This window comes from Hydra viridissima, unplaced genomic scaffold (genome assembly GCF_058129835.1).
Source record: "Hydra viridissima isolate aposymbiotic clone 2 unplaced genomic scaffold, HvirCarnegie_v1 scaffold_16, whole genome shotgun sequence".
Lineage (NCBI taxonomy): Eukaryota > Metazoa > Cnidaria > Hydrozoa > Anthoathecata > Hydridae > Hydra > Hydra viridissima.
In genome coordinates, this window is record NW_028324315.1 from 2,004,116 (window position 1) to 2,031,917 (window position 27,802).

The following is a 27,802-nucleotide window of genomic DNA, read 5'->3' on the forward strand; positions in this document are numbered from 1 at the left end:
AAATAAAGTCTGCTTATTCATCGTATTTTGCGCCGCTGTAAAACAAAATCTCGTGCAAGATGAATTTTTCGAGTGGAAAGTTTTAATTTTATATTCTTAAGTAAAGTTAAAATGGTCTTGATTATTTTTTTGATTTTGAAGGAGATTTCTAGTTAGATTTTTATTCCGCCATCCTTGAGGTCGAAAATGTATTACACTTGCTTTTTGTTTTCAGTTCTTTTGAACCATCAGTACTCAGAAGGTAACTGATTTCACATATTTTATATTAACTATCTACTATCAGCACATGCAGCAACATATAGCACTTTAAAAACTATCTTCATTTTTAATTTGATAACTGTATATAATTTCTTTAAACCAAATATGGTATTTTTATTAACAGTAATTTAAGTCATTCAGAGCCGTCGGACCTGGAGGGCAGGGACCATGGCTCAAATATTTTAACGATTTTATTTTTTAAACCACTTTTATTTACAATAACTCTTTTTACACCACTTATATTTACAATATTTTCTCTTGCACTATGTTTTACGAACAAATGTAACTCCGCCCTTACTGTTGATACGTTTAAAGAGACCTGTTTTCTCCTTCTGCCCCATAAAACATTTTGGCGATGCTGTAATTGTTATAAGTTAGGTTAAGAAAACCTGAAATAAAAATAGAACATAGAAATTATTAACTGTCTTTCTAGAAAATGTCTTTAGAAATAACATCAAAGTATAAAAAACAATATTTCTTATGTGGAAAATTGTCTCAAGTACGAAAAATAGAATAACTAAATTAAATGCCGTGGACAAAAATTAAAATGCCATGGGTAGAAAGTGCATGAAGAGGTTAAGAACCCCCTTCCTCAATTTTTAAAGTTATTTTTGTGGAAAAAATTTCTTTTCTGAAAAAGCCTAATTAGCATGCATGATTACATGACCAATTACACAATTTAAGAAAATAAAAAATTAAGACCATAAAAAGCGTTCCCATGCCCCGACTGACGAAGTTAAATTAGTTTGTTTTTTTTATGCAACGAAATAATAACAAAAAAAAAAACACGTGCTTCTGAGAGTTATGGATTTATTTTGGTAAAAATTTACTCTGTTACCTTAACAATAATAAATCGATAAAATAAAATAGAATTTTAAATTTCGACGTTTTTTGGTGTTGTCAGGTTTTTCCAATATTGCTGTGAGCTCATATCTATTTGAAAACCAGCAGATAGCTACTACCGGATGGTCAAAAATTACAAAATGGATTATTTCAGCTGGTTATGGAAGCTTCACCTCATCAGTATCATTTGATACTGGAGAATTCAATGTAATACAATCTGGATTGTATCAGTTGTTTACCACTATTACATTTTCAGGTGCTCAAACTGGATTTTTTAAAGTTGCATTAGTTTACAACAATGACTTGAGCTACAACTTTTCTGGCCTTTCCACCACTTTTCAAGACTCAGTTGGGTACAGAAGCTTGTCAGTATTTGGTACAGCTCGTCTATATGCTGGTGATATTGTGTCTGTTTATGTATTTTCTGAGTTGGATACAGATTGGTTAATTCGGGGAAATTCTGAATCAACATTTTGTATTCAATTTGTTGGTTTTTATAACCAGGTTCCAGGTTTCTCATCATATTTAACTCAAGATTATAATGTAGATGATAATAACTGGAATAGAATACTAAAATGGAATACTAAAGATAAGCCTGGGCTCTTTAAGAGCAGAACTGGCTTTTCCCAAGACGTTGGTGAGTTCGTATCAATATGCGATGGTATTTATCAGTTTTCTGCAAACATTTTAATTTCAACTTCTAAAAGTGGTCGTTTTGATGTTGGTATCGCATTAAATGGAATATCAGATGGAAGTATAACTGGTGCTGACATCAACTCAGATCTTCAAGAATTAGTATTTTCATTGAGTATTTCTATATCTTTAAAGTTATCTACTGGAGATTCAGTTGTGATTGTTAGCAGAGGCAGCCAAAGTTACTCCATTAAAATGGGAAGTGGATTTTTTGGCATAATGGTAAATAAGGGTGGAACAGTGCCAGGTAAAATATCTAATTGAAATTATTTGTTTAGCTTTTAATTCTTTAATTATAATGATAAGAAAAAAAATAACAGCAACAACAACAGCAACAACAATGACAATAATAATGATAATTATAATGATAATGATAATGGTAATAATAATAGTAATAGTATTATTGTTATTATTATTATTATTATTATTATTATTATTATTATTATTATTATTATTATTGTTATTATTATTATTATTATTATTGTTATTATTATTATTATTATTATTATTATTATTATTATTATTATTATTATTATTATTATTATTATTATTATTATTATTATTATTACTATTATTGTTATTATTATTATTGTTATTATTATTATTATTATTATTATTATTGTTATTATTATTATTATTATTATTATTATTATTATTGTTATTATTATTATTATTGTTATTATTATTATTATTATCATTATTATTATTGTTTTATTATTATTATTATTGTTTTATCATTATTATTATTGTTATTATTATTGTTTTATTGTTATTATTTTTATTGTTATTATTATTATTATTATTATTATTGTTATTATTATTATTATTATTATTATTATTATTATTATTATTATTATTATTATTATTATTGTTTTGTTATTATTATTATTATTATTATTATTATTATTATTATTATTATTATTATTATTATTATTATTATTTTTATTATTATTATTGTTTTGTTATTATTATTATTATTATTATTATTATTATTATTATTATTATTATTATTATTGTTTTGTTATTATTATTATTATTATTATTATTATTGTTTTATTGTTATTATTTTTATTGTTATTATTATTATTATTATTATTGTTTTATTGTTATTATTTTTATTGTTATTATTGTTATTATTATTATTATTATTGTTATTATTATTGTTTTATTGATATTATCTTTATTGTTATTATTATTATTATTATTGTTATTATTGTTATTATTATTATTGGTATTATTATTATTATTATTATTATTATTATTATTATTGTTTTATTATTATTATTATTATTATTGTTATTATTATTATTATTATTATTATTATTATTATTATTATTATTATTATTGTTTTATTGTTATTATTTTTATTGTTATTATTATTATTATTGTTATTATTGTTATTATTATTATTGGTATTATTATTATTATTATTATTATTATTATTATTGTTTTATTATTATTATTATTATCATTATTATTATTATTATTATTATTATTATTATTATTATTATTATTATTATTATTATTATTATTATTATTGTTAATTATGATAACAATAGTAGTAATGGTATTTACCAGCTGGAAAATTAAAATGGTACTCTGAGACTTGATTGAATTTTTGAGAAAAAGTAAGCAACTCTAAATGTTGGAAGTTATGTTTCGGGCTAAGGTTTTGTATAGCATAAGACAAGCTAGAATTGCTGCAGCAAATAAAAACTGAACTGAATCAGTGAACAAGAAAAAAATTTAAACCAGAAAAATTGTATGAAAAGCTGGCTTTTTTCACATGACTGTCTTAAGTATGCTGCATGAAGTTATACAAGCATCAGTATAAACTTTAGCTGGAATATGTAGGTAAGTGCTAGAGCTTTGAGAAGCTAACTGAACATTTTGGTAAGACAGTTATGACATGATGGTCACATGCTCACATGCACAAGTTGTTGTAAAAGTTCTGCAGATACAAATTTCTGAATTTCATTTCAAAAGAATTTTGACCCTTAAATATTTTAAATTTGAACCCCTTTAAGTAATTGGAATGAACTTGTAAACTGTGGGATGGTGGGATACTATAGTTTGTAAAAACACTTTAATCTGAATAAAAATGATCAGTGCGGAAAGATAGACAGTTTCTAGACAGTATACTTAATTTTCTATTTGAATTATATCCCTTCTTAGAGGATTGTTTTCATTTTCCACCTGTTATTTTTATATTAATAACTATTGGGGCAGAATCCCTATTTAATTCCATGGAAGATTGTTTGTCGGAAATTCATGGATCATGATAAGAAACATTTTTAAAAGCTTTTTTTGATTTTTGCAAAGGAATTTCAAGTATGTTTAACACTCCAGTTGTTAATACTGGAGGTGCATGGTTGAGTATTCCTATACCAATAGCAACAACTGGTAATGGGCAGTTTACGACTCCTGATAACAGTGTAATAAGCAATGGAAGGTAATATATAATTAAGTTCTTAAAAGACCAGACAAAAAAATTACATTAGTTTGAGTTTGAAAAATTTTTCTTTAGGTTTTTTTTTTCTGAAACACGAATTTTTATGATCAGCGCAATCATTAATGTACAATCAGCATCATCATCTAACTCGTTAATCATTTCCATGCAAAATGATCCTTCAACACTTTCTTCCCAAAGAACTGGGTTATTTACAACTAATCAGCGAACATCAGTAAATTCAAGCTACAGTATTGCAGGTATTCTTGAGTTGCCAGCTGATCAACCTCTATTTATGTATGTGTATCTTTTATCACAAGGAGATTATTCTATACTTACTGGAAGTCGAGTTTGTATTACTACAGTTCAACAAGAATATGAATCATTTAATGTAGTAATTCCTTCTCCTGTAAGTACAAAAATTTAGTTTTATTTTTTACATAATAAATTCAAAGTTTTCTAAATTTTTCTATCTGGGATAAATGAGACAATATGTTCAAAAGTAGAAATAATGGAAACCAGAATATCGTTTTATTTGATCTTTTACTGTTTTTATTATTTATCAATTACTTTCATAAATTATTTTCAGGTTGATCAAACTATAAAAGATAATTGGGTGGTTATTAATACATGGTCAAAGAGTGTAAAGAGTGACTCTTTTGTATTTACAGAAAAGTTAAGTTCTGGTAAATACACTGCTATGGCAACTGGAATTTATTATTTATCTGCAAACATTATCTTTAAAGATTGCAATGGCCCAATTTATGTTATGATAGCTGTTGACAATCAGTTATCAAAACGTACTTCTTTATATACTACAAAAGGGAAGCCATCAGTAGTTCAGGATAGTCTCAGTGTATCTGGAGCTTTATTTATTAAGAAAGGTGTGTAGCATAATTAAGCTGTTGTATTTATTTTGTTGACGTTAAAATTAATCTGTGAAAATTAATTAATTAATCTTGATCAAAAATGTTCAACTCTTTAACTGAAGATGTGTTTTAGATTCTTACGTCAATGTTTTTGTCATGATGGAAAATGACAACAGCTGGTCCATAGATGCTGACTCAACCTTTTCTATGGTGTTCCTAGGATATCAGAGTAATGTTTTTGGCGTAACAACAGTTCTGTCAGTAAATTTAGACTGCACTTCTGGCTGGACTAAGATTACTAAATGGAAGGCTCAAACCGTTGCAGGTCCTTTCTTTGATTTTGGAGGAGCATTCTACCCAGACACAGGAGAGTAAGTAATTTTTCAAAATTGGGTTGCTTATATGTTGTTATAGATTTTGTTATACATTTTGTTATACATTGATATATATGTTTGTATTTTTTGATATGATACAACAAAGTAGTTTATCACATTTTTAATGTTAAAAATGTAAAAAACTACTTTTTTAATTTCATTTTTGCTTAACTGTCATCCTCTTTTTAATGCAATTTTTGAAAGTTTTCATGGCTGTCAAGTCATGAAACAAGTAATACGCATCAATAGAAATAGAATAGATTTTAAAGTAGATTTTTGATTCCTTTACTGGCATCAATAGTCCCTTCAAAAAAGCATTTAAAGCATTTAACTAAAAAGATTAAAATATATTGATTTTATTCATGCCTTTCAGCTTCATTGCTCTGAAATCTGGTTTTTACATCATCAGTGCTGGAGTAAAAATGATTCAGGCAAGTGCAGTTGGTTCTAGTTTTACTCTAAATGTTGCTGTAAATGGTAATCCATCGAGCTATCTGTATCAAAATGGAATTCAAGATTATCTTAAAAATGATAAAGCTGCTCAAAGTACAACGTAGGTTGCGATTTTTTTAAACATTGTTCATTTTTCATAATTAGCCACTTGTTTATACTTTTACCTTTTTGTTTATTTACTTTCATGAAGTGATTTTTACTCATTGATTGTATCTGGTTTGGTGTCAGTCAATACTGGTGATAGCATTTCACTGTATATCAAATCTGAAGGTGATAATTCATACACTATTAGTCAAGATAGTTTTGCTTCTATTGTTTTTGTGGGTCCTAATAACAATATCTACTCATCTGGAATGCAGTTGATGTTAAACACAGTAATAAACCAACAACAGAGTGCTGCAGACTGGTTTAAAGTTAAGAATTGGGAAAGTAGTAGATTAAACACTGCACCAGGAGTATTCAGCAGTGGTAAATTCAAAAACTTTGTGATGTACTTTTAATTAAATTATATAATTTTTCATAATAATTAACTTATAGTTAACATATACAGTTTTTTGTAGCTTAAATTTCTAAAACAATTTATATATATATATATATATATATATATATATATATATATATATATATATATATATATATATATATATATATATATATATATATATGAATAGTATGCAACAAGATTATTATAAAATACGTAATAAGATAAACCAAAATTCAAATTGATTTAAATAATTTAAAAAATGTCAATAAAAAAAATTAATATAATAAATATCAATAATATAAACTATAATATTTCCGAAATTAAGTCTTGTTTCTAAAGAAATTTTTTTTCGAAAACTATGATTTTAGAAAATGTCAAATGTATTCATACCTAGTTTTTTGTTTTATAGTTTGTTAATATTTAGTATGAAGTCCTTTGACATTGATTACTGCTCGCAAGCATTAACTAAGGTTTACAAAATATTTTTCCAAAGCTAAAGAGAAATTTTGTTTGTTGGTACTATGCTTACCTGTCTATTACCCCCCTGGTACCCCTATTAAATTTGCTAATATGGGTGAGCACAGTTCCAGCAAATTCTTAATTTGATTAATATTTGGTTTTGACCAGGCCAATCTAACAATTCCATTTCATTTTCTTTAAAATATGCTTTGGCAATCCCACCGGATCATTGTCTTTTTGGAAGATAAATTTGTCTGATAATTCAAATTTTATAAGTATTTATGTATCTAACTCTTGTTAAGTTTTCTTCAATTTGAACTAAGTTACCAACTCTATTGTATCTGAAACAGCCCCAAACAAGTACATTACCACCTCCATGTTTGATAGTTGCTTTTATTGTTTTTATTCAAGGTTTTTGCTTTTCTTTTTCATACATTTGATCTTTTTGGAACTCTTTAGTACAAATTTACTTTTATCAGACCATAAAACTAATTTCCAAAAATCTAGTGGCTTTGAAAAGTACATTTTTGCAAAGGCACTGGTTTTTATTTTTCTCGAAATGAAAGGTTTTTTTAAGACACAGGATACATTTGGTTTTATTTGATTTTTCCTAAATGTTGTTTTAGGTGAAGGCGTTGAATTGTGGTTTATTTTTCACACTTTCATTTTAGTTTTTATTTTGTTTTTGTGTTATTCATTGCACTCTTAGTTTGCTTTTATTATATTTTTCAGAAATTTCCCTTTATTTCTTATGCCACTTTCATGATCATTAACAATCATTTGCTGTATCTTAACACTAGTTTTGCAAGACTTAGGCATTTTGGCCTTTGAAATAAAACAAAGCAGTAATTATTAAAATATTTTAAAGTTTCACTCCAGACACACAAAAAAAAACTTATTGTCAAAAATAATTAAAAAATAAATCTACAGTACTAAATAGATTAATAGGTATGAATACTTACGTCATTTGTAAAATTACACTTTTAATTTTATATACTAAATAAAACCAAACATCAAATTAAATATCATAATTATTAACACAGAATTATTCTTTATCATGTTTACATGTTTATTTTTTTGTAGTAATAAAGAATATTACATATTAGAGTAAGAAAACAAAATTTAGTATTATGCTAGGGGTATCAACAATTTTGTTGCATACACACATGCATTCATGTATACATTACATTGCATTGTATTGCATTGCATTACATTACATACATACATACATATCAGATCTACTGGAAAGTTCTGTCTATTTTTATCACAACATGTTTAGATAGTTAAGTACATCTTTATTTGGTGTATGTGTACCTCTCTATTCTTATCACTTAATGTATATATAATTATGTAGCATTTTAACTAAAGTAAAGTTGATTCCTATTAGTCTTATGTGTGAAGTGATTGTGTTCACAATAACAAAAATGTACTCAAAGTTTATTTTTGTTATTGTGTTTTATACATAAATTTCAACAGGGAAGAAATGCTACAAAAGCATGTATTAACTTATTAAAAGTGTTTGATGAAGGTTTGATAAAGTTTGAAAGTGTTTACATCATTTAAAACAGCTTCTGATGCATGCAGAAGATTGTTCAAAAAGTTTAGATCAGATTATTTTGACCATTCTGAAAAACCATGTTTTGGGCAAGCATTTTTGATAAATGACAGTTTTGTAAAGACTATTTTGGAACAAGATTCTGACAATATTAGGGTTCACAGAAAGGCTTTGTTCAGCTCAGCAAATCAAATTCTATATGACTATATTTGAAAGATATGATTGGTGTGGAAATATTAAAGTGCAACATGAATTAAGTAAGAAGAATTTGAATGACTGAGTTGTCATATGCACATCTCTGCTTGCTCAATACAAAATTGAGTCCTACTTGGAGTGGATGATAACTGGGGATAAAAAGTGGGTTACCTACAAAAGGTGGGTTACCTACATAAGGAAAAGGGCATATTGTGAACCCAGAAAATGTAGTCCTTCCACCTCTAAACCAAGTTTGATTCTCAATAAAAGAAAGTTGTGTAAGTAGTGCAACATTCAAGGAACATTCTATGAGCTTTTAAAACTGAACAAAAAGCTCATTTCAGAGAAGTATTGTCAGCAACTGGATAATTGAAACCAAGAAAAGAGGCCATCAATGCTCAATAGGAAGAGTATCATAGTGCATCAGGCCACATACTGAAATTTGCAGAACAAGGCTGGGAAGTTCTATAGCATCCACCATATCTCCAGAATTAGTACCCTCTGACTATCACTTATTATTGTCCTTACAAAATATTTAATGGGGCAAAAAAAATTCATAAATGAAAAAGAAACCAAACAAGCACTGGTTCAATTTTTCACATCAAAAAATAAAGTATTTTTCCAAAATAGGATATACAAATTCCCCTCATGCTGGCAAGAAATCATTAATAATAATGGCAGTTAAATTTTTTAATTATTTACAGAAGAACAATTTGGGTTTTGCTTTATTCCAAAAATTACAGACAAATTTTTTCCAGTAGACATGATATATATATGTGTGTGTGTGTGTGTGTGTGTGTGTGTGTGTGTGTGTCTAGGTAGGTAGGTAGGTAGGTAGGTAGGTAGGTAGGTAGGTAGGTAGGTAGGTAGGTAGGTATATGTATGTAATGTTAAAAATGTTGAAAAATGAACAGTAATAAAATTTTTTCCAATTTTGAAAATATTTTTAAAAAATCATTTTTGTTTAGGAAATCTTCTAGCACTAGATCAAAACCTAGGAACTGTGACAGTTCAAGCGACAGGAATTTATATGATTTTTGTTAATCTAGCTGTTAGTTCTAGTGGCATTAACTTTCAGTTTGGTAATTTTTAATACTTACAATTTCGTTTTTAAATTCTCAGTGTTGCCATAGATACCCAAACAGCACAATTAATTTGGGAATATATACCAGTTAGTAACTGCTGCTTGAACCTGAATTATAAATAAATATAACCACCAATATTTAAGACAAAAATAATCAAATGTAAAAATCAGTATTTAAATGTTAAACTGATAAACCCTAGACTAAACAAATGCTACAAATGTTTTGATATCTAGGTTCATTCTAAACAACGCTATTTTAATGCTCATTTCAATAATTATCGTTTTTTTATCGCCATATTCTACAGTCAAGAAATAAACTGACTACCTGTAACAATATTTTTTAATGAAACAAAATAGCTTTTTTTCTGTTTGTATCAGCTGAATAACTTTTGTTTTGTAAGCTATAAAGTTATTCCATTATTTTTAAGACTACCTCTTTGTCTGTTTTATGTCCTCCGATAATTTCTTTTTCCAGCTGTTCCATACTAAAACAAAGTTGACTTCTGGTTCTCAGTTTAGAGTTTGATGTGTCTAACTTAATATTTTGGGCACCAACATTTGGTACCCAAATCCAATCAAGATTCACATTTCTCACTGTTAAACTGCACAAACTGTACAAAAACACTTTTAAAGTTTTTTCCTCATTTAAAAATTTTTTGTTCTGTTTAAATTAATTTTGAATGATGCAAAAATTTACAGCAAAAAAAAAAAAAAATATCCTAAAAAGTGTGCATTTTCAAAAGAAAAAAAAAAGTGCTTTATAAAACTTACATGATTCTACTATTACAAATTTTATGTTGACAGTAAAACTGAAAAGCTCTGTTTTGAAAAGTTGTGAATTTTTTTTTTATTTAAGTTTATGTAAATCAGATGAAACAAATGCCATAGATAAAATTTCATGGATGGAATGTCATTTAAATTAGTACTGTTCTCTCACCTAATAGCAGCTACGCTACACCTCATGATTGTTGGTATCAATTAAACATTGTTTGCTAATGAAAACCCCATAGTGATAGTAACCATAGTGATAATAACCATAGTGATAGTAACAATTTATTTAAATTTGCACATTTTTATTATGTAATAATTTATGCTAGTTTATTAATCAATATAATGTTTTTTATGAGACAATTGTACTTTGTGTAATTAGACAGTTTGCATACAAACAGTTTTTAGCTGATTTTATTGGAACACATTTCCTCATTTGATTTTTTACAGAGTTGAAGTGCCCATAAGATTATAGCATTAAAAAAAATTATTTTCTGCAAAAAAAAAAATACACACAAAATGATTCTAAAAATGTAGAAGAGCCAATTCTGGAACTACTTTTAGTTGGGTTTGAAACTCAAACTTTCACAGGAAAGTTAAATAAAGGCTAACAATACAAATTAAAAGTTAATTGCAGTTGGTCTAGATCAATTTTTGACCAGATCTTCACCAATTCAGACTTCAGGACTCCCACATTTGAGTTGGTCTTAGTTGGCTTCACAGATTTCATGACAAACCAAACACCAAAGGATCTAGGTCTGGTGATGATGGGGGCCACATTTCAGGAGTCCAAACATGAGTTTCACTTTTTCTTCTTATAATGAAATCTTCTCCCCAGAAAGGACTAGAGGTATCATAATTATTCATAAAATCAAGAACACTGTAGCCATTTGCCACTTCACTATTTTTGATATTTCTGTAAAGAAAAGCATGGTTTTCACAAATTAGTTCCTCTACCATTTAACAGCCTACCATCACAGTAACATGCTTTTAGTTGCCTGAATCTTAAGTTAGTAACAGGTGCTGTCTGGGTAATTACTTCTGAATCTGTTTTTTAATTTTTATAAAAAAAAAAAAAAGAATGTTGGTACTTTAAAAAAGAATCCATCGTCATCAAGGAAAATAGATTTCATCCAACACAGTGTTATTTTAATGTTAAATTTTATAAGCTTTTTTTAAACTTGTTTAATAGCGGTACACACAACAGTGACTGCAGCCACGCTAATAACACGATATAGTGAAATAGATCGTACTCAATACACTATGAAGGTTTTTGGCACTTTATATCTCTACAAAGGTCAAGTTCTCTCAGTTAAGGTACAATATACTCTTAAAGTGTTGATGGTTTAATACTTTTTTTGTTTTACAGTTTTTAATAAATTTTATAAATTTTATCATTAGGTCAAACCATCTTCTGCAAATGCACAATGGGAAAATCTTCGCCCTAATAGTGGTTGGTCATTAGTCAGAATACCTCCTTATATGCCAATTCCATCAGTTGGATCAAGAAAACCTCTTCTCGAATCACTTCCAGCCATGAAACAAGGGTAAAAAAGTTTAATCTTTTATTTTTTTTAACTTTCTTTATTTTTTTTGTTCATCACAAAAACCAACTTGAGTATACCTTTAATATTATTTATAAATATTGTAAAATATTTATTAGCAAAAGTTTATTACTTTGTAAATATAGTATGTAATGTATGAGCAAAAGTTTAATAGCAAAAATTTAAAACAAATTTCAGAAAAATACATCAAATTGTGTTTGATATCTTTTGTTAAAAAGACACCTCCATTCTCCTTTTTGGTGAGAAGATATCATAGTGAAGAAAAAAAATGAAACTCATGTTTGGATTACTGAAATGTGGCCCCCTGTGCTGAATGTCTTTTGTTCAAATGCAAAAGTTTAGAAATGTTTTTTAAACTTTTTCTTTTGAAAAAAATTTTGGTTTTTTCAAATTTTAACACAAAGAAAAACTGCCCTTGAAAGTTTGATTCCACGAAATATCTGCAAAGATATCATTAATTAGAAATCATTGTACAAGTAAAAACACTGCACAATCTTCTACTGTGAATCCATAGAAAATTCATCTGTGAATAAGAAATAGATAATACTGTTGTTTATAAAAAAACAATTCTTAACACATGCAAGTCTAAAACCTTCATTTTAAAACTCATATTTATAAGCTCTAAGTTATAATTATTGATTTATAAATGTTTGTAAACAAAGTTGTAATTATTAATCAATTATTATTTTTATTAATACCATTTTAATCTTTTTTTTTTTTTTTTTTTTACAGATATTTTACGCGTCTGAGAAATTGGTCTGTTACTATGTCAACAAATCTGGGTGTTGAAGGAGAAGGGCTAAACCAAAAAGATGGAATATATACTGCTTCTTTGGGTGGGGTGTACTTAGTATCAACTTCTGTTGTGATTAAAACAAATGAAAGTCAAGTGTCTATTGGGTTTGTTTAACCTTTGCTTTTTTTGTTATTTTTTGTTGTTATAAGTTTTAGGCATTAAAGTTCAAATGCTGAAATTGATTTTCTGCTTTTTATCTGTTTATTATTTTTTATTTTTAAGCCTAAAAATTGGTATCAATGCAAATTTAAGTGATGTGGTGGTGATCAGGTCTGGAGTTGGCCCATCATACTCACTTCCTCTGTGTTCTGGGATTTGTACCATTTACATAACACAAGCAGTTCAACTTTTAGTTGGCCACACTGTAGCAGTTTTTATTCAATCAAATGCACAAACAACTTATGTGGCAGAGTCAAGCAGATTCAGTCTGAAGCTCTTGCTTCCTCTTAAATCTATAGAAAATGGTTTTTCATGCCAATTCTCTTCTGAATTAAAAATAAGTTCTTCAGGTGAGCAGAAAATAATTGGATGGTCTGTTCCAGAGACCATACATTACAAGAATTCTGCACAAGTTGATGAATATAGCATCACCAGTCAAGGATTATATTTAGCAGCATTCAACATTGATTTATTAGACCTCAAAGGATTTGTTAGTATAAAAACATTTTCAACCGCAGTTCTAATGAACCTTATTGAGTACTTTTATGATGGAACTACTCCTTTCACTCTATCATCTGCTGCTGTTGTTTACCTTTATGCTGGTGATACATATTCTATAAAAGTTAACGCTGAGACTGACAGTTCATATTCAATTGGTAAACCATCATCAAGTTCATTGACATTTATTGGAGATAATTCTGATGGCTTTTCTGCAGTGCAGTCTAAAATTAATAGTAATTTTTACAATCAAAGCCAATGGTATCCAGTTGGTGGCTGGACAACAGTTGGAAGCGGGTGGTTATTTGAGATGGGTAGTGGTTTTCTCTCTAAAATAGATTATATAGTTGAGAAATCTGGATTTTTTTTCATCTCAGCAAATGTTATTTTTGATAAAGTTCAAAATGAAAATTTTGTTGAATTAGTTGTTGTGCTCAATAAAATAGTTCACTTGTTGCATGATAGAAAAGTGTTGTCTTCAAAATCATCCACAACTTCAATGCTCCGTGGAGGAGTTTATTTAAATAAGTTAGATTACTTACAGTTACAAGTAAGACTGGGTTCTAATAGTGATACCTTGGTAATCAAAAAAGAATCATCATTTTCAATTGTTCGTATTGGTGAGCAGTTGTTTTTTTAAGCAAGGATTTTTTTTTTTACTTTTTTTTGATTTCAATTAACATGACTTTAATATTAACATTAAACTATTAAGAAATTATAAGTATTATAAATAGCAATTCCAATATTGTATATTAAAGTTGCAACATAAAGTTAATAATAATAACAATAGTTTGTTCTATGTTTATTGCTTTTATTGTTATTTCTTAAGTATAAGGTCATTTGTGATTGTTATAAAATTTGCATGAAAATTTCATAGGGGTTGACACTCTTTCCACAACTTGTGTGGACAATGGACCAAATATACTTGGAGAACTAGCTAGTACAAATACAAGATTAGGACTGGGAGAAAATGTAATCTGGGATTGCTCTGCTGTTGGGAGCAATGTAACTTATCAATGGATGAAAAATTTCCAGGTTTGATAATAATATTATTAACTAATCAGTTTCTTTACATTTATTTTACTTTGTTTACATATTACACTGTTATGCTTCTGATTGGTATATATTGATACACTTAAAAGAATTCACTTATTTTTTGAGCTGTAATTTTTCAGTGTCCCGTCAATTCCAATAACAACATTCTTTAAGTTATTGTTTACTTCATTCACTGTTATGTTGCACAAATATGTTGATTTTTTATATCAATTTTGAAGTTTTGTGGTATCGGTAAAAAAAATTAAATGTTGTGCATCTGCAACATATTTATAGCAGGAGCAGGTGGTAGGAAGCAAGGAACAGAGGGGGAAAGAGAACTTGTGCCTTCAATATTAAAAAAAAATTATTTTTTTTATTTTTTCAAGCAAAATCATTCAAATAATTTGAAATAATTCAAGGAAATTTAATTTTTGTCCTTTATTTAGTAAAGTAAATTTAGTAAAAAAAAATTCAATAATTTTTTATCAGTTTCTATCAGTCTCTATCAGTTAGTCTCTATCAGTCAGTCTCTATCAGTTAGTCTCTATCAGTCAGTTAGTTAGATTTTTGGTTAAAAGTCAGTGGTGAAGATTTTTATTTGATCTAAAAAATTGTTTCATTTAAAATACTCAAAGAAAGTAGGATTTCAGAAAAAACTCTAAAATTTTGTTAGAATTCAAATGAGGAACTTAAGCGAATCTAGAAAATTTCTCTTCACATAGAGGGAAAAGGAAGGCACTTAGTGACTCCTATCCTATTCTCTTTCCACTATCCCTATCCTCCTATCCCCTATCCCATATCTCCCAGTCCCCATCTTAAATATTCCCTAGTTTTCAGCCTTGAGAAACTAAGATCACATGATCACTAAGATCACATGATCGCTAAGATGCAACAGAAAAGCACTTTTCATTGGATCTTAATTATGTTTTTAGTTGCCAGTAGTTACCAAAGTAAATAATTTTCCAAATCATTGAAGCAGAGTTAATAATTTCAACATGCTGACATGTCAACAACCTTTTTACAATACATCAACATTAACTCAATGAAAATATAATTAAATACAATTTTTTATGATGTTCATGTTATCTGATGTTTGTCACTTTTCAGTTCACTTTTTTTGGATCCCAAAATAACTTTTTCTGATAAAGAAAACGAAATTGAAAATAACTTTTTTTTTTTATGTACAATTTTAGCCGTTACAGGGAATGACCTCACAGCTGTTGCAAATACTCAATGCAAAATCAACTGACAGTGGAACCTATTTTTGTGCAGCAGTTCAAAATAAAGTCAGGGTGTCGAGTAATATTGCAAAAATAGTTGTTTTTGGTAAGTGCAGTAATAACAATAACTAATTTTAGCTACTAATTTTAGAAAATGCTATTTAATGTCTTAAATTGATAGTTTAACACAAACATCTTTCTACAATTCCATATTTATTTAGATACTTATCCTGTATTCTTAAATCCTCCCTCTGACTATAATATAACAGCAATGGAGAATGGACCTCAAGTCATGGATTTACTAAAAATCTCTGTAAAAACACAAAGTTTAGAATCTAACCTTGATGAAATGTTTTTTGATATTGTGGAAGGTATATTTATGTTAAATATTATCATATTAATGTAATCTATATTAAATAATACTTATAGATTACATTTTTTTTTTAAACAGCAACTTTCACCAAACCTTTTATTTTTTTGTTAACTTTTTTGACTTTGGAAAATTATAGCAAAAGATTTTATATACTGGGGACCTGGGGAGGTTGAGTTACATAAAAAGTAATGACTTGTTCCCTTTTTGTTTTATAACCTTTAGAGTTTAGAGTTTTAGAGCACCTGGATTCTTCTATTATAATAGGAATGTATTTTTAGAGGCAGATTTTACATCATAAAATATCTCTAACCATCCAAATGCAAAAGAAAATTTGAAAAAAAATTGCAAAAGAAAACTAAGATTTCTAAAATGATCTTTTCTCTTAAAATACTATAAACTGTTACCTGTATAAAGATTACTGAAATACTTTTCTCTTAAAATACTATAAAATGTTACCTGTATAAAGATTACTTAGCTGTTATAAAGTATATACTAAACCATTCAACAAAACACAAATTAGTTAAAAACAAAGTAATACACATAGGCTCTTTAAATGTAAATAATATTGTATCTAGGACAAATAAAAGCAGAGCAACCATGCTACTATCAACATAAGCCCAGCCATTGGATTATACCCATAACTCTCCATTCGAACTATTAACCCAATTTCTAAACACAACAAACAAAAACAGTCTGCTTTCTTTTTTACACCCCCTCCTTCTTTTTCAAACACATTTCAGTCTAAATGGTGCAGCTTATTAGTGCCATGAAGAGGAAATAAAAGCAAATTGACACAAATAAAGTGGTACAGGCAACTAAGGAGCTCACACTAATACAATCTTCTGGTTCATTGCAGGTAAAGTGGGCATGAAACTTCTTTCTTGGAAAAATAAACATTAGAGCTACAGTATTGCCATTATAGGATTTGCAGCCAATACCACTTTAATCTCATTTCATCAGTTCTTGTGAAGTTACCAACTTGTTTATTGACTTTACAAGGTTCTGTTTAACTTTTGTACCATGGAAGCGCAAGTCTCATCAACATAAATTTCAGATGCAAAAAAAAAATTGTTCAAGTATATCAGACAATTCTTAAAAATTGTCGAATTGTTAAAGTTTGTTTCTCATACAATGAATGAATGTCTGATGACAACTTAGGTGAAACTGTAGACCAATATAGCAGAAACTTAATGTTATAGGTAAAAATCTAAAATACACTTCAGGGGCAATTGCTGTATGTGGTTGTTTATTCTTCTAAGAGTTTTCTGCTGCTTTCAAGTAACAACTTGCAAAACATCAATAGATTTTTTTTTTTTTTTTTCTCATCTTTTTTATGAGATTTTTTTTCAAAATGTGAAAAAAATGTTATTTTTAATTTTTTCAAATCAAATTTTTCCTGTGCAAAGTGGTCTTAAAATTTTTACCAAATTTAGAATAGAAATCGGGACTCAAGAAAAAAGGGATCTCAAGACTGTATTTTTTTGGGGAATATAAAACCTTGAACAGCTGGGTATTTTTTTTTTTTTTTTTAAATTTTGCTTTTTAATGGAACAATAAGATTGATGGACTCCATATGTGAGAGGGATAACTTGCCCTCTGCACCTTAATTTGCTTAAAATTATGCCTCTAAAGCTAAAAAAAGACAATCTGTAAATACCATACATATTGTTACTAAAATACTTTTGTACAATTTTTTTTTTCTCTCTATTGTTAAATCCTAGTAAATATGTTGAAGCCAATGAACAGTTATTTTCAAAAACAACATTTTAAAAAATTTGATTGGTCTAAAACAGCAGAAGTGATTATTTTGTAAGCAAACATGCCCTTGTTAATAGAACCTACCATAAAATGTTCTTTCTGTACAAAATTAACTTTTTATAATTTTTGTTCTTTTTTTTGATGCTTCAGAGAAAAACTTCTGCTTTAAACTCTTAGGTAAAAAAACTTTCATTCAAAAACTTTCATTCAAAAACTTTTATGTTTTTGAATGAAAGAAGTCACTAAACTTACTTAGGTAAAAAAAACTTTCATTCATGTTTTTAATTTCATTCATGTTTTTAAGAAGTCACTAACTTTTCTATATAAAAACTTATTAAAACTTGAAATAAACTTGTTTCTTGTCAAAAATGCAGAAACTTAATTTTCACAGCATTAATTTTTTATATTTTATATTAAAAAAAAAAAAATAATAATAAAAACAATAAATAAATGATAAATAATCTGAGAAAGGAAAAAACCTAAGGTTTTAATTTAAGTTCTCAAGATTTTTAGTATAGTTATATACAATAAGATAAACCTCCATCTACAATGATTGGTTGGTTGTTGATTGCAAACTGAGTTAAATTAGTTAAATTTCATTTGTTTCAAATATAAATTGCAATAATAATAACAACAATAACAACAATTAAATAAAAACAGTATAACTTTGATAGAAATATTATCACTTTGTATTCAATAGTTGCAACCCTTTTTTCTCAAAATATTATAGCACCCCCATAATTTGTCCTTCCCCCTCTTCCATTCTCTCATCTTCTATGCAAAAAAGCCTAAAATTTTTTTTTCTAAAAAAACAGTAAAAATTGACTTTACATTTTTATTCTCTAAACTGACATGTTTTTTCTATGCATCTTGTATATGTTCATGGATATATATATATATATATATCTGTTTGCATATTTCTTTAATTATTTTAGGGAATGATCTTGGGTTCTTTCAGCTTTATCCAAGTAGATCTACCACAGGCACAACATTAACAAGAATTAAACCTCTAGATAGAGAAACAACAAAATATTATAAGTTAAAAATCAAAGCAGCTAATGTGTTGCGCATAGAGTTTAGTACCAATCAATCAATATGGATTACTGTTCTAGATGAAAATGATAATTCTCCTGTATTTGATAAGAAAATTTATAACGTATCTGTGTTAGAAAATTCTCCTATTGGAACAGTTTTGCTGCAAATGAATGCAACAGATCTTGATGAAGGCCAAAATGCAATCATTATTTATTCAATTGTGCCCATTGTTGATAGTAATTTATTTGCAATAAATTCATCTAGTGGATTGATTACAGTTGCTGCTAATTTAGATAGGGAGGTAAAGTCATCATATGTCATTGTCATTGAAGCTAGCAACATTGTAAAATCTGTGCCATCTTCATATGCCCAAGTATATATCACAGTTCTTGATGTAAATGAATTCGAACCATACTGGTTACAGGATACATATAATGTTGATATATCAGAGATACTGACACCAGGAATACCTATAAAACAGCTGCTAGCAACTGATAACGATTCTGGTTTAAATGCACTTATAAAGTACACAATTGTTAGTGGTAATGAAGCTGATTTATTTGACATTACACCGACAGGAATGTTGGTGACAAAAGGCTATTTTAGTTATAAATCAAAAAATATCTATGTGTTAAAAGTTCATATCGAAGACAGTGGGTCACCACCTAAGTCTGGTCTCAAGGATGCCACAGTAACAGTTAATATTCTTAATTCTAATGGTAACAAGCCAATATTTGAAAAACCAGAGTACATTGCAACAGTGACAGAGAACTCTCTTTTCTTTAATCCTCCTTTTGTTGTTAAAGCAGGTAGCACAGGTAACAGTAATTTTTTTCTCTCATTTTCAAACTTTAGCATCTTTGAATTATAAATTTATAACTGGTTAAGCCTATAAAATAGTTAATGCAAAGATTTAAGTTTCTTATTGGTAAATACAACAATTCTATAAAGTTTTGTAACATCATTTAAAAGTGTAACAATAATTTTAATCAGCATTTTAATAAAAAATGCAAGTCATAAAAGAGCAACAATGACTTATTCATTTTTAGTAGACTGTTCAGGCAAATGATTAAACTCTGATTTTTGATTTACTAAAGTAAATGTTACATGAAAACTTGATTTTCATGTAACATTTACTCTAGCAAATCAAATCAAAAGTTTGTCATAAACTGTTGAGAAAACAAACTTAAAAATTATGACTACCCTTGACAATAAAAGGTGTTAAGACTTCAACAATAAGATCCTGGCAACTTTTGGCAGGTGCTGGATATTACACTAGTGACAAGAAAAATCCTAGCAGTGCTGGATATTACACTAGTGACAAGAGTACTACACCAAGAAATGTTAAAACAAAAAATAAAAAGAAGTTTGCTTAAAAAATTGGCTGAAAGTTGTATAAGTACAAAACTTTAGACCACAAATTTTATCATAATTAAATTCTTGATTTGCCATTTATTAAAGAACATTTTGACAATTTTAATTTTGTATTTTGATCTGATAAAGCTCCTCTATAATGATCTGACAAAAGCTGTACAAAAATTTTACAAATGCAAAAAAATATCATTGATAATGCTTTAGGAAACAACATGTAAGTGATTGTTGACAAATATAGTTAGAAAAATAATGGCTTGAATTTATCCAATATCCACTTGCCTCAACAGTTATAAAGGTTATCCAAAAGTTTCTTACAGAGTTCTTTAAGTAACTAATAAATCTGTAATGTCTCTGTCATATAAATGGTTGATATGTTCTTACTATTATAACACTACTGATATTTTCCTATTTCAGAAGTAATGCAGTATAGTATTCCTAGCAACCAAAATGTTTCTGACATATTTGCAATTGGTCCTCAAACAGGAATCATTACCTTAAAGCGTTCTCTTGATTATGAACAGGCAACATTTTATCAGTTTACTGTTCAAGCTTCTGATTCAGGTGTTCCACCTACAATAGCAAAAACAAATGTTCTTGTAAAAGTAATTGATGTCAATGACAATGCACCTTTATTCTTGGAGTTAAATAAAACCATATATGTACAAGAAACATCAAGCGTGGGAAAAGTGGTATATCGTGTATCTGCTATAGATAAAGATTCAGGAACAAATGGAATAATTGGCTACAAAATTGTATCAGGAAACACTAACAATGTGTTTTACATAAATTCTTATACAGGTGGGTTTATTTTAATGAATATTAAAAAATCATTTTTTGGTTGTCAAATCTGTTAGAGTATCTTTAAGGAAAAACATTTTATGATTTTAGGTGATGTTACCACTCAGAAACCTTTAGATAGAGAAAGCAATGATCATTTTATCCTAAACATAATAGCATTTGACTTTGGTGTCCCATCCTTAGAAAGTTCAGCTTTTACTTTGGAGGTTTTTGTCACAGACATTAATGATAATGCCCCAATGTTTGACTTACCATCATATGCAGCAAACATATATGAAGATCAACCAATCAATTCAACGTTATTTTCATTTGCTGTTCAAGATGCAGACTTAGGAATCAATTCTTTATTTAATGTCACCTTGTCTGAGTATTCTAGTTTTTCCATTAAAGAAAATGGAAAACGTTTTGACCTTATTTTAAGTGGGCCATTGGATTACAATAAAAGAAGTCTCTATCAGTTTTTTCTTGAGGCAAAAGATTTTGGTGTCCCCCCCTTAAGTTCATTAGCACCTGTAAGTAAACTTTTCTATTTCAATTTTTTTCACAAATTTCTTTGCGGATGTAGTGAATGTCAAATTTATTTCTTCCAGGTGACTGTAAAAATTAATCAAGTAAATCGTTATGCTCCTTCATTTGCAATATACACTTATACAACTACTTTAAGTGATACCTCCATTCCTGACCAATTTGTATCTCAGCTTGTTGCTGTTGACCCTGACCTTGGACCAGAAGGTCGTCTTAAATACACTATTGTAAGTGGTAATGAGGATGGCGCATTTGAAATTGACATGTACACAGGTCCATTTCCTTGCTTTTTTCCTTTTTAGTTTATTTTTAATTTTTTTATTTGTTTGATTTTATTATCTTTTTATCTTTATTTGATCTCAAGAGTCTTTATAGTTTTCATCCAAGTAGGTGCAACAATGTAATTATATAACTGAGACTTTACTTCTAGAAAAATGTCTTTTTGAATACTTATACATTTTTTTTTATCTTTCAGGCATTGTATATGCAAAACCCCGGAAGGGATTTCAATTTTCTCCTCAATACCAATTAAGTATCACAGCTGAAGATAGCTTTAAACCTCCAAAGGTTTCTCCTCCTGCAATTCTTTTTGTACGAGTCTCAACAATCCCAAGGGTTTTGGTAGACAATGTTAACATCGGCAGTTACCAATTTCAAGCAACCATTTCATTAAAAGAGTTTGCTTATTTACAGAATGCAAATAAATTGCAAGTGTTAGTGCAACGATATGCACCCTCTGACTCATCTTGTAAATAGTTTTTCTTAAATCTTATAGTTCTTTTTTATGAAGTTCTTTTAAATATAATTCAATAAGTTTAATATTTAAGAATTTTCAGGGGGTTTAGTTACAAAGCCTTTAGTTTCCGTTCTCTGTAGTTTTTTGAGATGATTTAAAGGCAACAATCAAAAAAATAAGTTTTTGATTTTTTGTTTAGTTGCAGTTAACACCCTGGAAAAGCCTACAACTTGGTTCCAAATTAACTACAATGTAGATGAGCCAAAACTTACACGATACATCGCAGTTGAAAAGTTTTTGCCATTGTCACAAGTACGAGTTCGGCGGTCAGTTATTAATATTACAGACAGTTTTTCAGTGGTTATTGGAGAAAATACAAGCTGTGCTTCAATTAAAACTTTTGATAATAATTCTATTTGCAATGGTCCCCTTAAAGCAGGCCTAGCATACAGGTAGAGTTGATAAAACTTTTTCAGACAAATTTTTAAAGGCTGGGATATTTGTAGAGTTCATAAATAAATGGTTCTATACAATGTTCTAATAAGTTTTCACCTAATAGAGGATTGTATAAAAGAAATTTGTATGAAATTTTTTTTTTCATAGAGTTAAAGAACTGAATTACGTTATATTTAGTTCTATTAATTGTGGCCCTCAGCATATTAAAGATTGATAAAAATATAAATGAAAACTATTTGTGGGTTCTTTAAGACCCACAAATAGAGATACAAGTATTGAGATAAATTTTAAGAAACTTTTCCGTTTCAAAAAAAACCCTTCAAGAAAATATAACTAAAAGCAAGAGTATATTTTCACCAAGGCAACATCATATTCATTAGATTCAACAAGTTTATCTGCATATTGAAGTAGTTTACAGCATGCGTTTCCTTCAGAAACCTCACCCTAAACAAGTATGATTTAATTTTTTATGTTTTCAAGAAATTGGTAGAAATTGATAAAACCTTCCAGAAAACATGACTGATGAATCATTGTATTAAATTTAATTCTGGAAAAGGGTATTTAGCTGTAATCAAGCTGTAATGGTTCATTAAAAAATGAAAGAAATCTTTCCAATTCCTGTAGCAGTAAGTAAACCATTGTCTTCAGTGATGTCAGAAGCCAAAATTCTTTTATAACCCCATCCTTTAACAAATGATTGATAACTAACATACCTTGCTGTAATCCATATATTGTAATTGCATTGTTTATCTTCCCTTGTTCTAGTTTATTTTATCAATATAAAGTCTTTATAGTTAGGCTTTGTAGTTGAATCTTTTACAGCTTAAGTCTTTATAGTCAGGCATATTTGGTAATTTTCTTTTTTTAGTTTCTCATTTAATGTTATTCTGCAGGTCACATTTAATAAGAGGATATATGCTGTTTAATACATCAAAACTTGAGTTTATGTGCACTTTTTTTATTCAATTATGTTTTTATAAGTTTATTTGTTCAATTATAATTTTTATGATAGCAAAATGTTGAGGCTTTATTTTAGATGTATTTTTTCCTACTTCCCAGGGGGACAAACCTTTAACCTAGATTCTTCATGATTTGCAGATTTAATTTGCATGCATCATCTTTACATATCTTTCAGCATATCTTTACATATCTTTTAGCATATCTTTTAAAGTATGTAAATATAAAAGTATGCATACAACTGTAAAAAAGTCTGTCCATATTTATTTAAAATTATTTTTGAACACAATAGTTCAAATTTAATTAAAATAATAGTTATTACTTTTTAGATTTTGTTCTTTCCGGTCCTGATTTTTACTTGATAAAAACTGATCATTTTAATAACAGTTGAATATAGTACTTTATCAAGATCTACAAGTTTCTTTTAATTTAATACCAGAACAAATGATCTAGTTATGCCAACAAATATTTAATTTAAGCTTCGATTTGGGTCTCGTTTTTCAGAACAAATCAATTGCTTCTATTTAATATATTTTATCAAATTTTCTAACATTAAACTAATAGAAGATTTAGTCTATTTGACTAGAGATGATAATCACCTTCAAAATGTTTTTTTATTTTACATTAAAGCAGAAAAGTCCAACAAAAAATATTTGCAAAAATGGTTTACATGAATGTCATTTAAAAATCTTAACCGGATAGAAACCGTGTTCTAACCAAATAGAAAATTAATTTCAACAGATTTGTGACTTCTAAGTAAGCTCTTTAAGGATCAGTTTTGGTTGAGATTTTTTATTGATCTTAAATCCTCTTTACCACTCACACATCTCTTTGACTGGTTAATTTGATACACAAAACTCTGATAAATAAAAAACTCACTTTTATTTAATTAAATTGATTGGTTGATGTTGAAGCCTATCTTTTCAGGCTGCAATTAAGAGTTTATGAAGATGGAAATATTGTTCCTATCGAAAGTTCTTTCTCTGATCCTGTTACAATTCGTAAGCAAAACATTTGAGAAATTTTCTTACACTTTGTACTAAATAAAGTTTGAGTTTTTTGTGAAATATTATTTCCAAATTTCTTTTTCTTTCCTTTCAGCAAATAGAGCACTCCCCTATTTGTCTTTTCAAGACACTTCACAAGATGGTATGGTGGTTTTAGCTTCTGCATTTGGGGCAATATGTTTTCTTTCGTTTATAGTCGTTTTCATATACGTATGCTGGAAACAGAGGCATGAGTAAGATGTGAAATTTTTTTACATATTATTTATTTTAATCACATCCATGATGGATATCAAAAGACAAATAAGTTTTAAAATCTTTAGACTTATATTTTTAAATGATTCAATAATCCTGAATATTTTTGATGTTGTGCTCTGTTAGTAAAACTGATGGTTGTCTAATTTAAACTCCATTTAAATTTAAATGGAGATTTTTAATTTAAAAATAATTTTTCCATTTAAAAAGATTTCTTTCTTTTTTTTTTTTTTTTTTTTTTTTGTAGAATTTTATATAATGAGCACTTAAAGGAACACACCAATAGAATTGGAGTCATATATGATCGGAGCGAAAAACCCTCTCCTTCAAATCCAAACACTTTTTATTCTCTTGGCCAGAGGGGGGGAAGGTAGTTTTAATTTTTTAAGTCGTTGAAAAATAATGAATAAAACTCCTAAAAAAAAAATGTAAATAAAGACAACAAAAGAGTGATTTTTCTTTTTTTTTGTTTGTTAAAGATTTGAAAAAAACATAAAAGAGGAATCTGGTATTGGAACTCATCACGTTGATTATCAAAGGTGAACAAATTAAAATTTTGGGTTTCACAATATCTTTTACATGTAAGGTATATATAATCTTTGTTTTAAGTACGTAAATATGTATTTTTTTTATATTGTAGTATCGCATCCTCTCAAATCTATTCAAAGCAAGGTAATTTATGTAATTTATGTAATTTCAATCCTCCAATACTGAACGTTTTCTGGAATTCAAAAAATTATTAAATTGATTTTCTTTGTTTGTTTTGTTAAAAGAAAACTAATAAAAAGATAAAAAGTGGTTACTAATGGTACGAAATAAAAACTGTGCATGGGTGCGTGTGTCTGTGTGCGTATTGCTGCGTGTGCGCGTATATATTTGTATAAATACATACACTTAACTTTAGAGAGTAAAAGATCTCAAGTGCCAATCTTAGTCCTACCTCGTGAAGGAAGTTTAGGCGAACCGTCTATCGAAGAGACTGATCCATCTGAACATTTATATGCTCTAGCTGATGAAATGTCTAAGAAACAACAACAAGAAATGAAGCAAAAAGAACAAGAATCCGAAAATTCTAATGTCGAAGTAAATAAGTCTAAGAGAAGTATGTCTGTCTTTGACTTAGTCGTCCAAATGAAAGCGCAGGAGAAAGAGAAAAATTTGATTGAAAAAATGCGGCATTCGTATGAACAAAATGTGGCCGATGACCAAGATTCATCAGTTGAATATGAATCGGCTGCGAGTTCAGGAGGACAGCATACGGCTCAATCTGCAGACAATGACGATGATGGTTCGATAATTTTATAAAAGCGTTTGAGTCTGAGAAATACTGTTTTAGAATCTTTCTTCCTCTTTGAAAAGATAAATCATCTGATGGTTTAAATCTTCTTGAAGATATTAACAGTAACTCTTTAACTCATAAATAAAGAAAAAAAAAGAAAAAAGAAACACACAAATGGTGGTACATTCGTGTGTTTCATATCGAACTGTAGTTTTGAACTTTGATACTGTGTGGCTACGATAACACAGTGAGTGGATGGATTTTTGGTGGTTTGAATGCATGTAAAAAACAAACAAATATTAAATATTCTTTGAATTTACCTTACCTGTTTGTATTTTATAAACCTGTTTGATGAACTAAATTTTCAGTTATTGGGTTTTTTAAAAAAACTTTTTAGTTTATGTTTAGCCTGTTAAAATTTTACTTTCTTATGCGCATGTAAAAAAAGTAGCTACATTTATATTTTTATTACAACGAAGATATGTAGATATATTCGGTACTAGAAGTTTACGACGATGTAACTGAAAAAAGAAACCTTCTATAAAATATAAGATTTAAAAGTAAACGATAAAAGCGTGAAATGACTTGAAAAAGAGCTGCTAAATTTATTCTTCTCAAAGATGTTAACTCTATCTAGATACTCTACCTAGATACTCTACTTAGATACTGCCTACATTGAATCCTTAGAATTTTTTAGAGGTTTAAAAACAAACCATCCGCCTCCAAATCCAAAAAACGAATCAGCCACTAACCCCTCATTATGGTTGATTCTTTAAAATACATCAAATGCAAAGTCCTCGTTCCAAAAAAGAGTAGCTACATTTTTCATACGACCTTAGTGCATTTAAACTTTTTCGAATAGGTACTTAGTGTAGCTAAATATCGTCGATTTGCTACTAGGGTTGTCAAGCAGCAAAAAATCATGGTAAAATAAGGTAGAATATAAAAACGCAACTAAATTATTCCCCAATCCAATATAATATGTTAAATAATGTTCACGGAGAAAGTTTTCACAATTAAAATGGTGCTTTGCGACACTCCACGCTGACTTATTTGTGTTCAATATTTTCTGCTCTACCAAATAATAACAAATTTTTTAACACAGTAGATGTTGATAATAAACTTTAATTTTTCTTAAAAATAAAATAAAATTTTTATCAAGTTTTCACTTTTCTTTTAGAACACAATGGGCTCTAATCTACTTACTTGGGTGTAAAAATAATTTTACACCTCTAATCTACTTACTTGGGTGTAAAAAAATCTACTTACTTGGGTGTAAAAAAATCTACTTACTTGGGTGTAAAAAAATCTACTTACTTGGGTGTAAAAAAATCTACTTACTTGGGTGTAAAAAAATCTACTTACTTGGGTGTAAAAAAATCTACTTACTTGGGTGTAAAAATAATTTTACACCTCTAATCTACTTACTTGGGTGTAAAAAAAAAAAGTTCTCCCAGAAAACTCCTTTGTCCCCCTTGTATCTCTTCTATATCCG

General features: G+C 28.2%; 1 protein-coding gene across 1 annotated transcript; it reads left to right on the plus strand.

The window, feature by feature from the left end:
• The first annotated feature begins 29 nt into the window (after positions 1–29).
• Positions 30–26,900, plus strand: LOC145182236 (uncharacterized). Its single transcript, XM_090073844.1, has 28 exons — positions 30–241; positions 1,163–2,041; positions 4,117–4,246; positions 4,322–4,652; positions 4,833–5,127; positions 5,246–5,483; positions 5,860–6,039; positions 6,130–6,407; positions 9,601–9,714; positions 11,677–11,801; positions 11,886–12,031; positions 12,782–12,949; positions 13,068–14,122; positions 14,380–14,537; positions 15,731–15,863; positions 15,979–16,128; positions 18,824–19,741; positions 20,712–21,095; positions 21,186–21,607; positions 21,686–21,893; positions 22,096–22,368; positions 22,556–22,808; positions 24,697–24,770; positions 24,871–25,009; positions 25,276–25,398; positions 25,508–25,567; positions 25,669–25,700; positions 25,933–26,900. The coding sequence occupies exons 1-28, from the start codon at positions 187–189 to the stop codon at positions 26,331–26,333; spliced, it is 7,722 nt and encodes a 2,573-aa protein (XP_089929970.1). The 5' UTR covers positions 30–186; the 3' UTR covers positions 26,334–26,900.
• Positions 26,901–27,802: the final 902 nt, after the last annotated feature.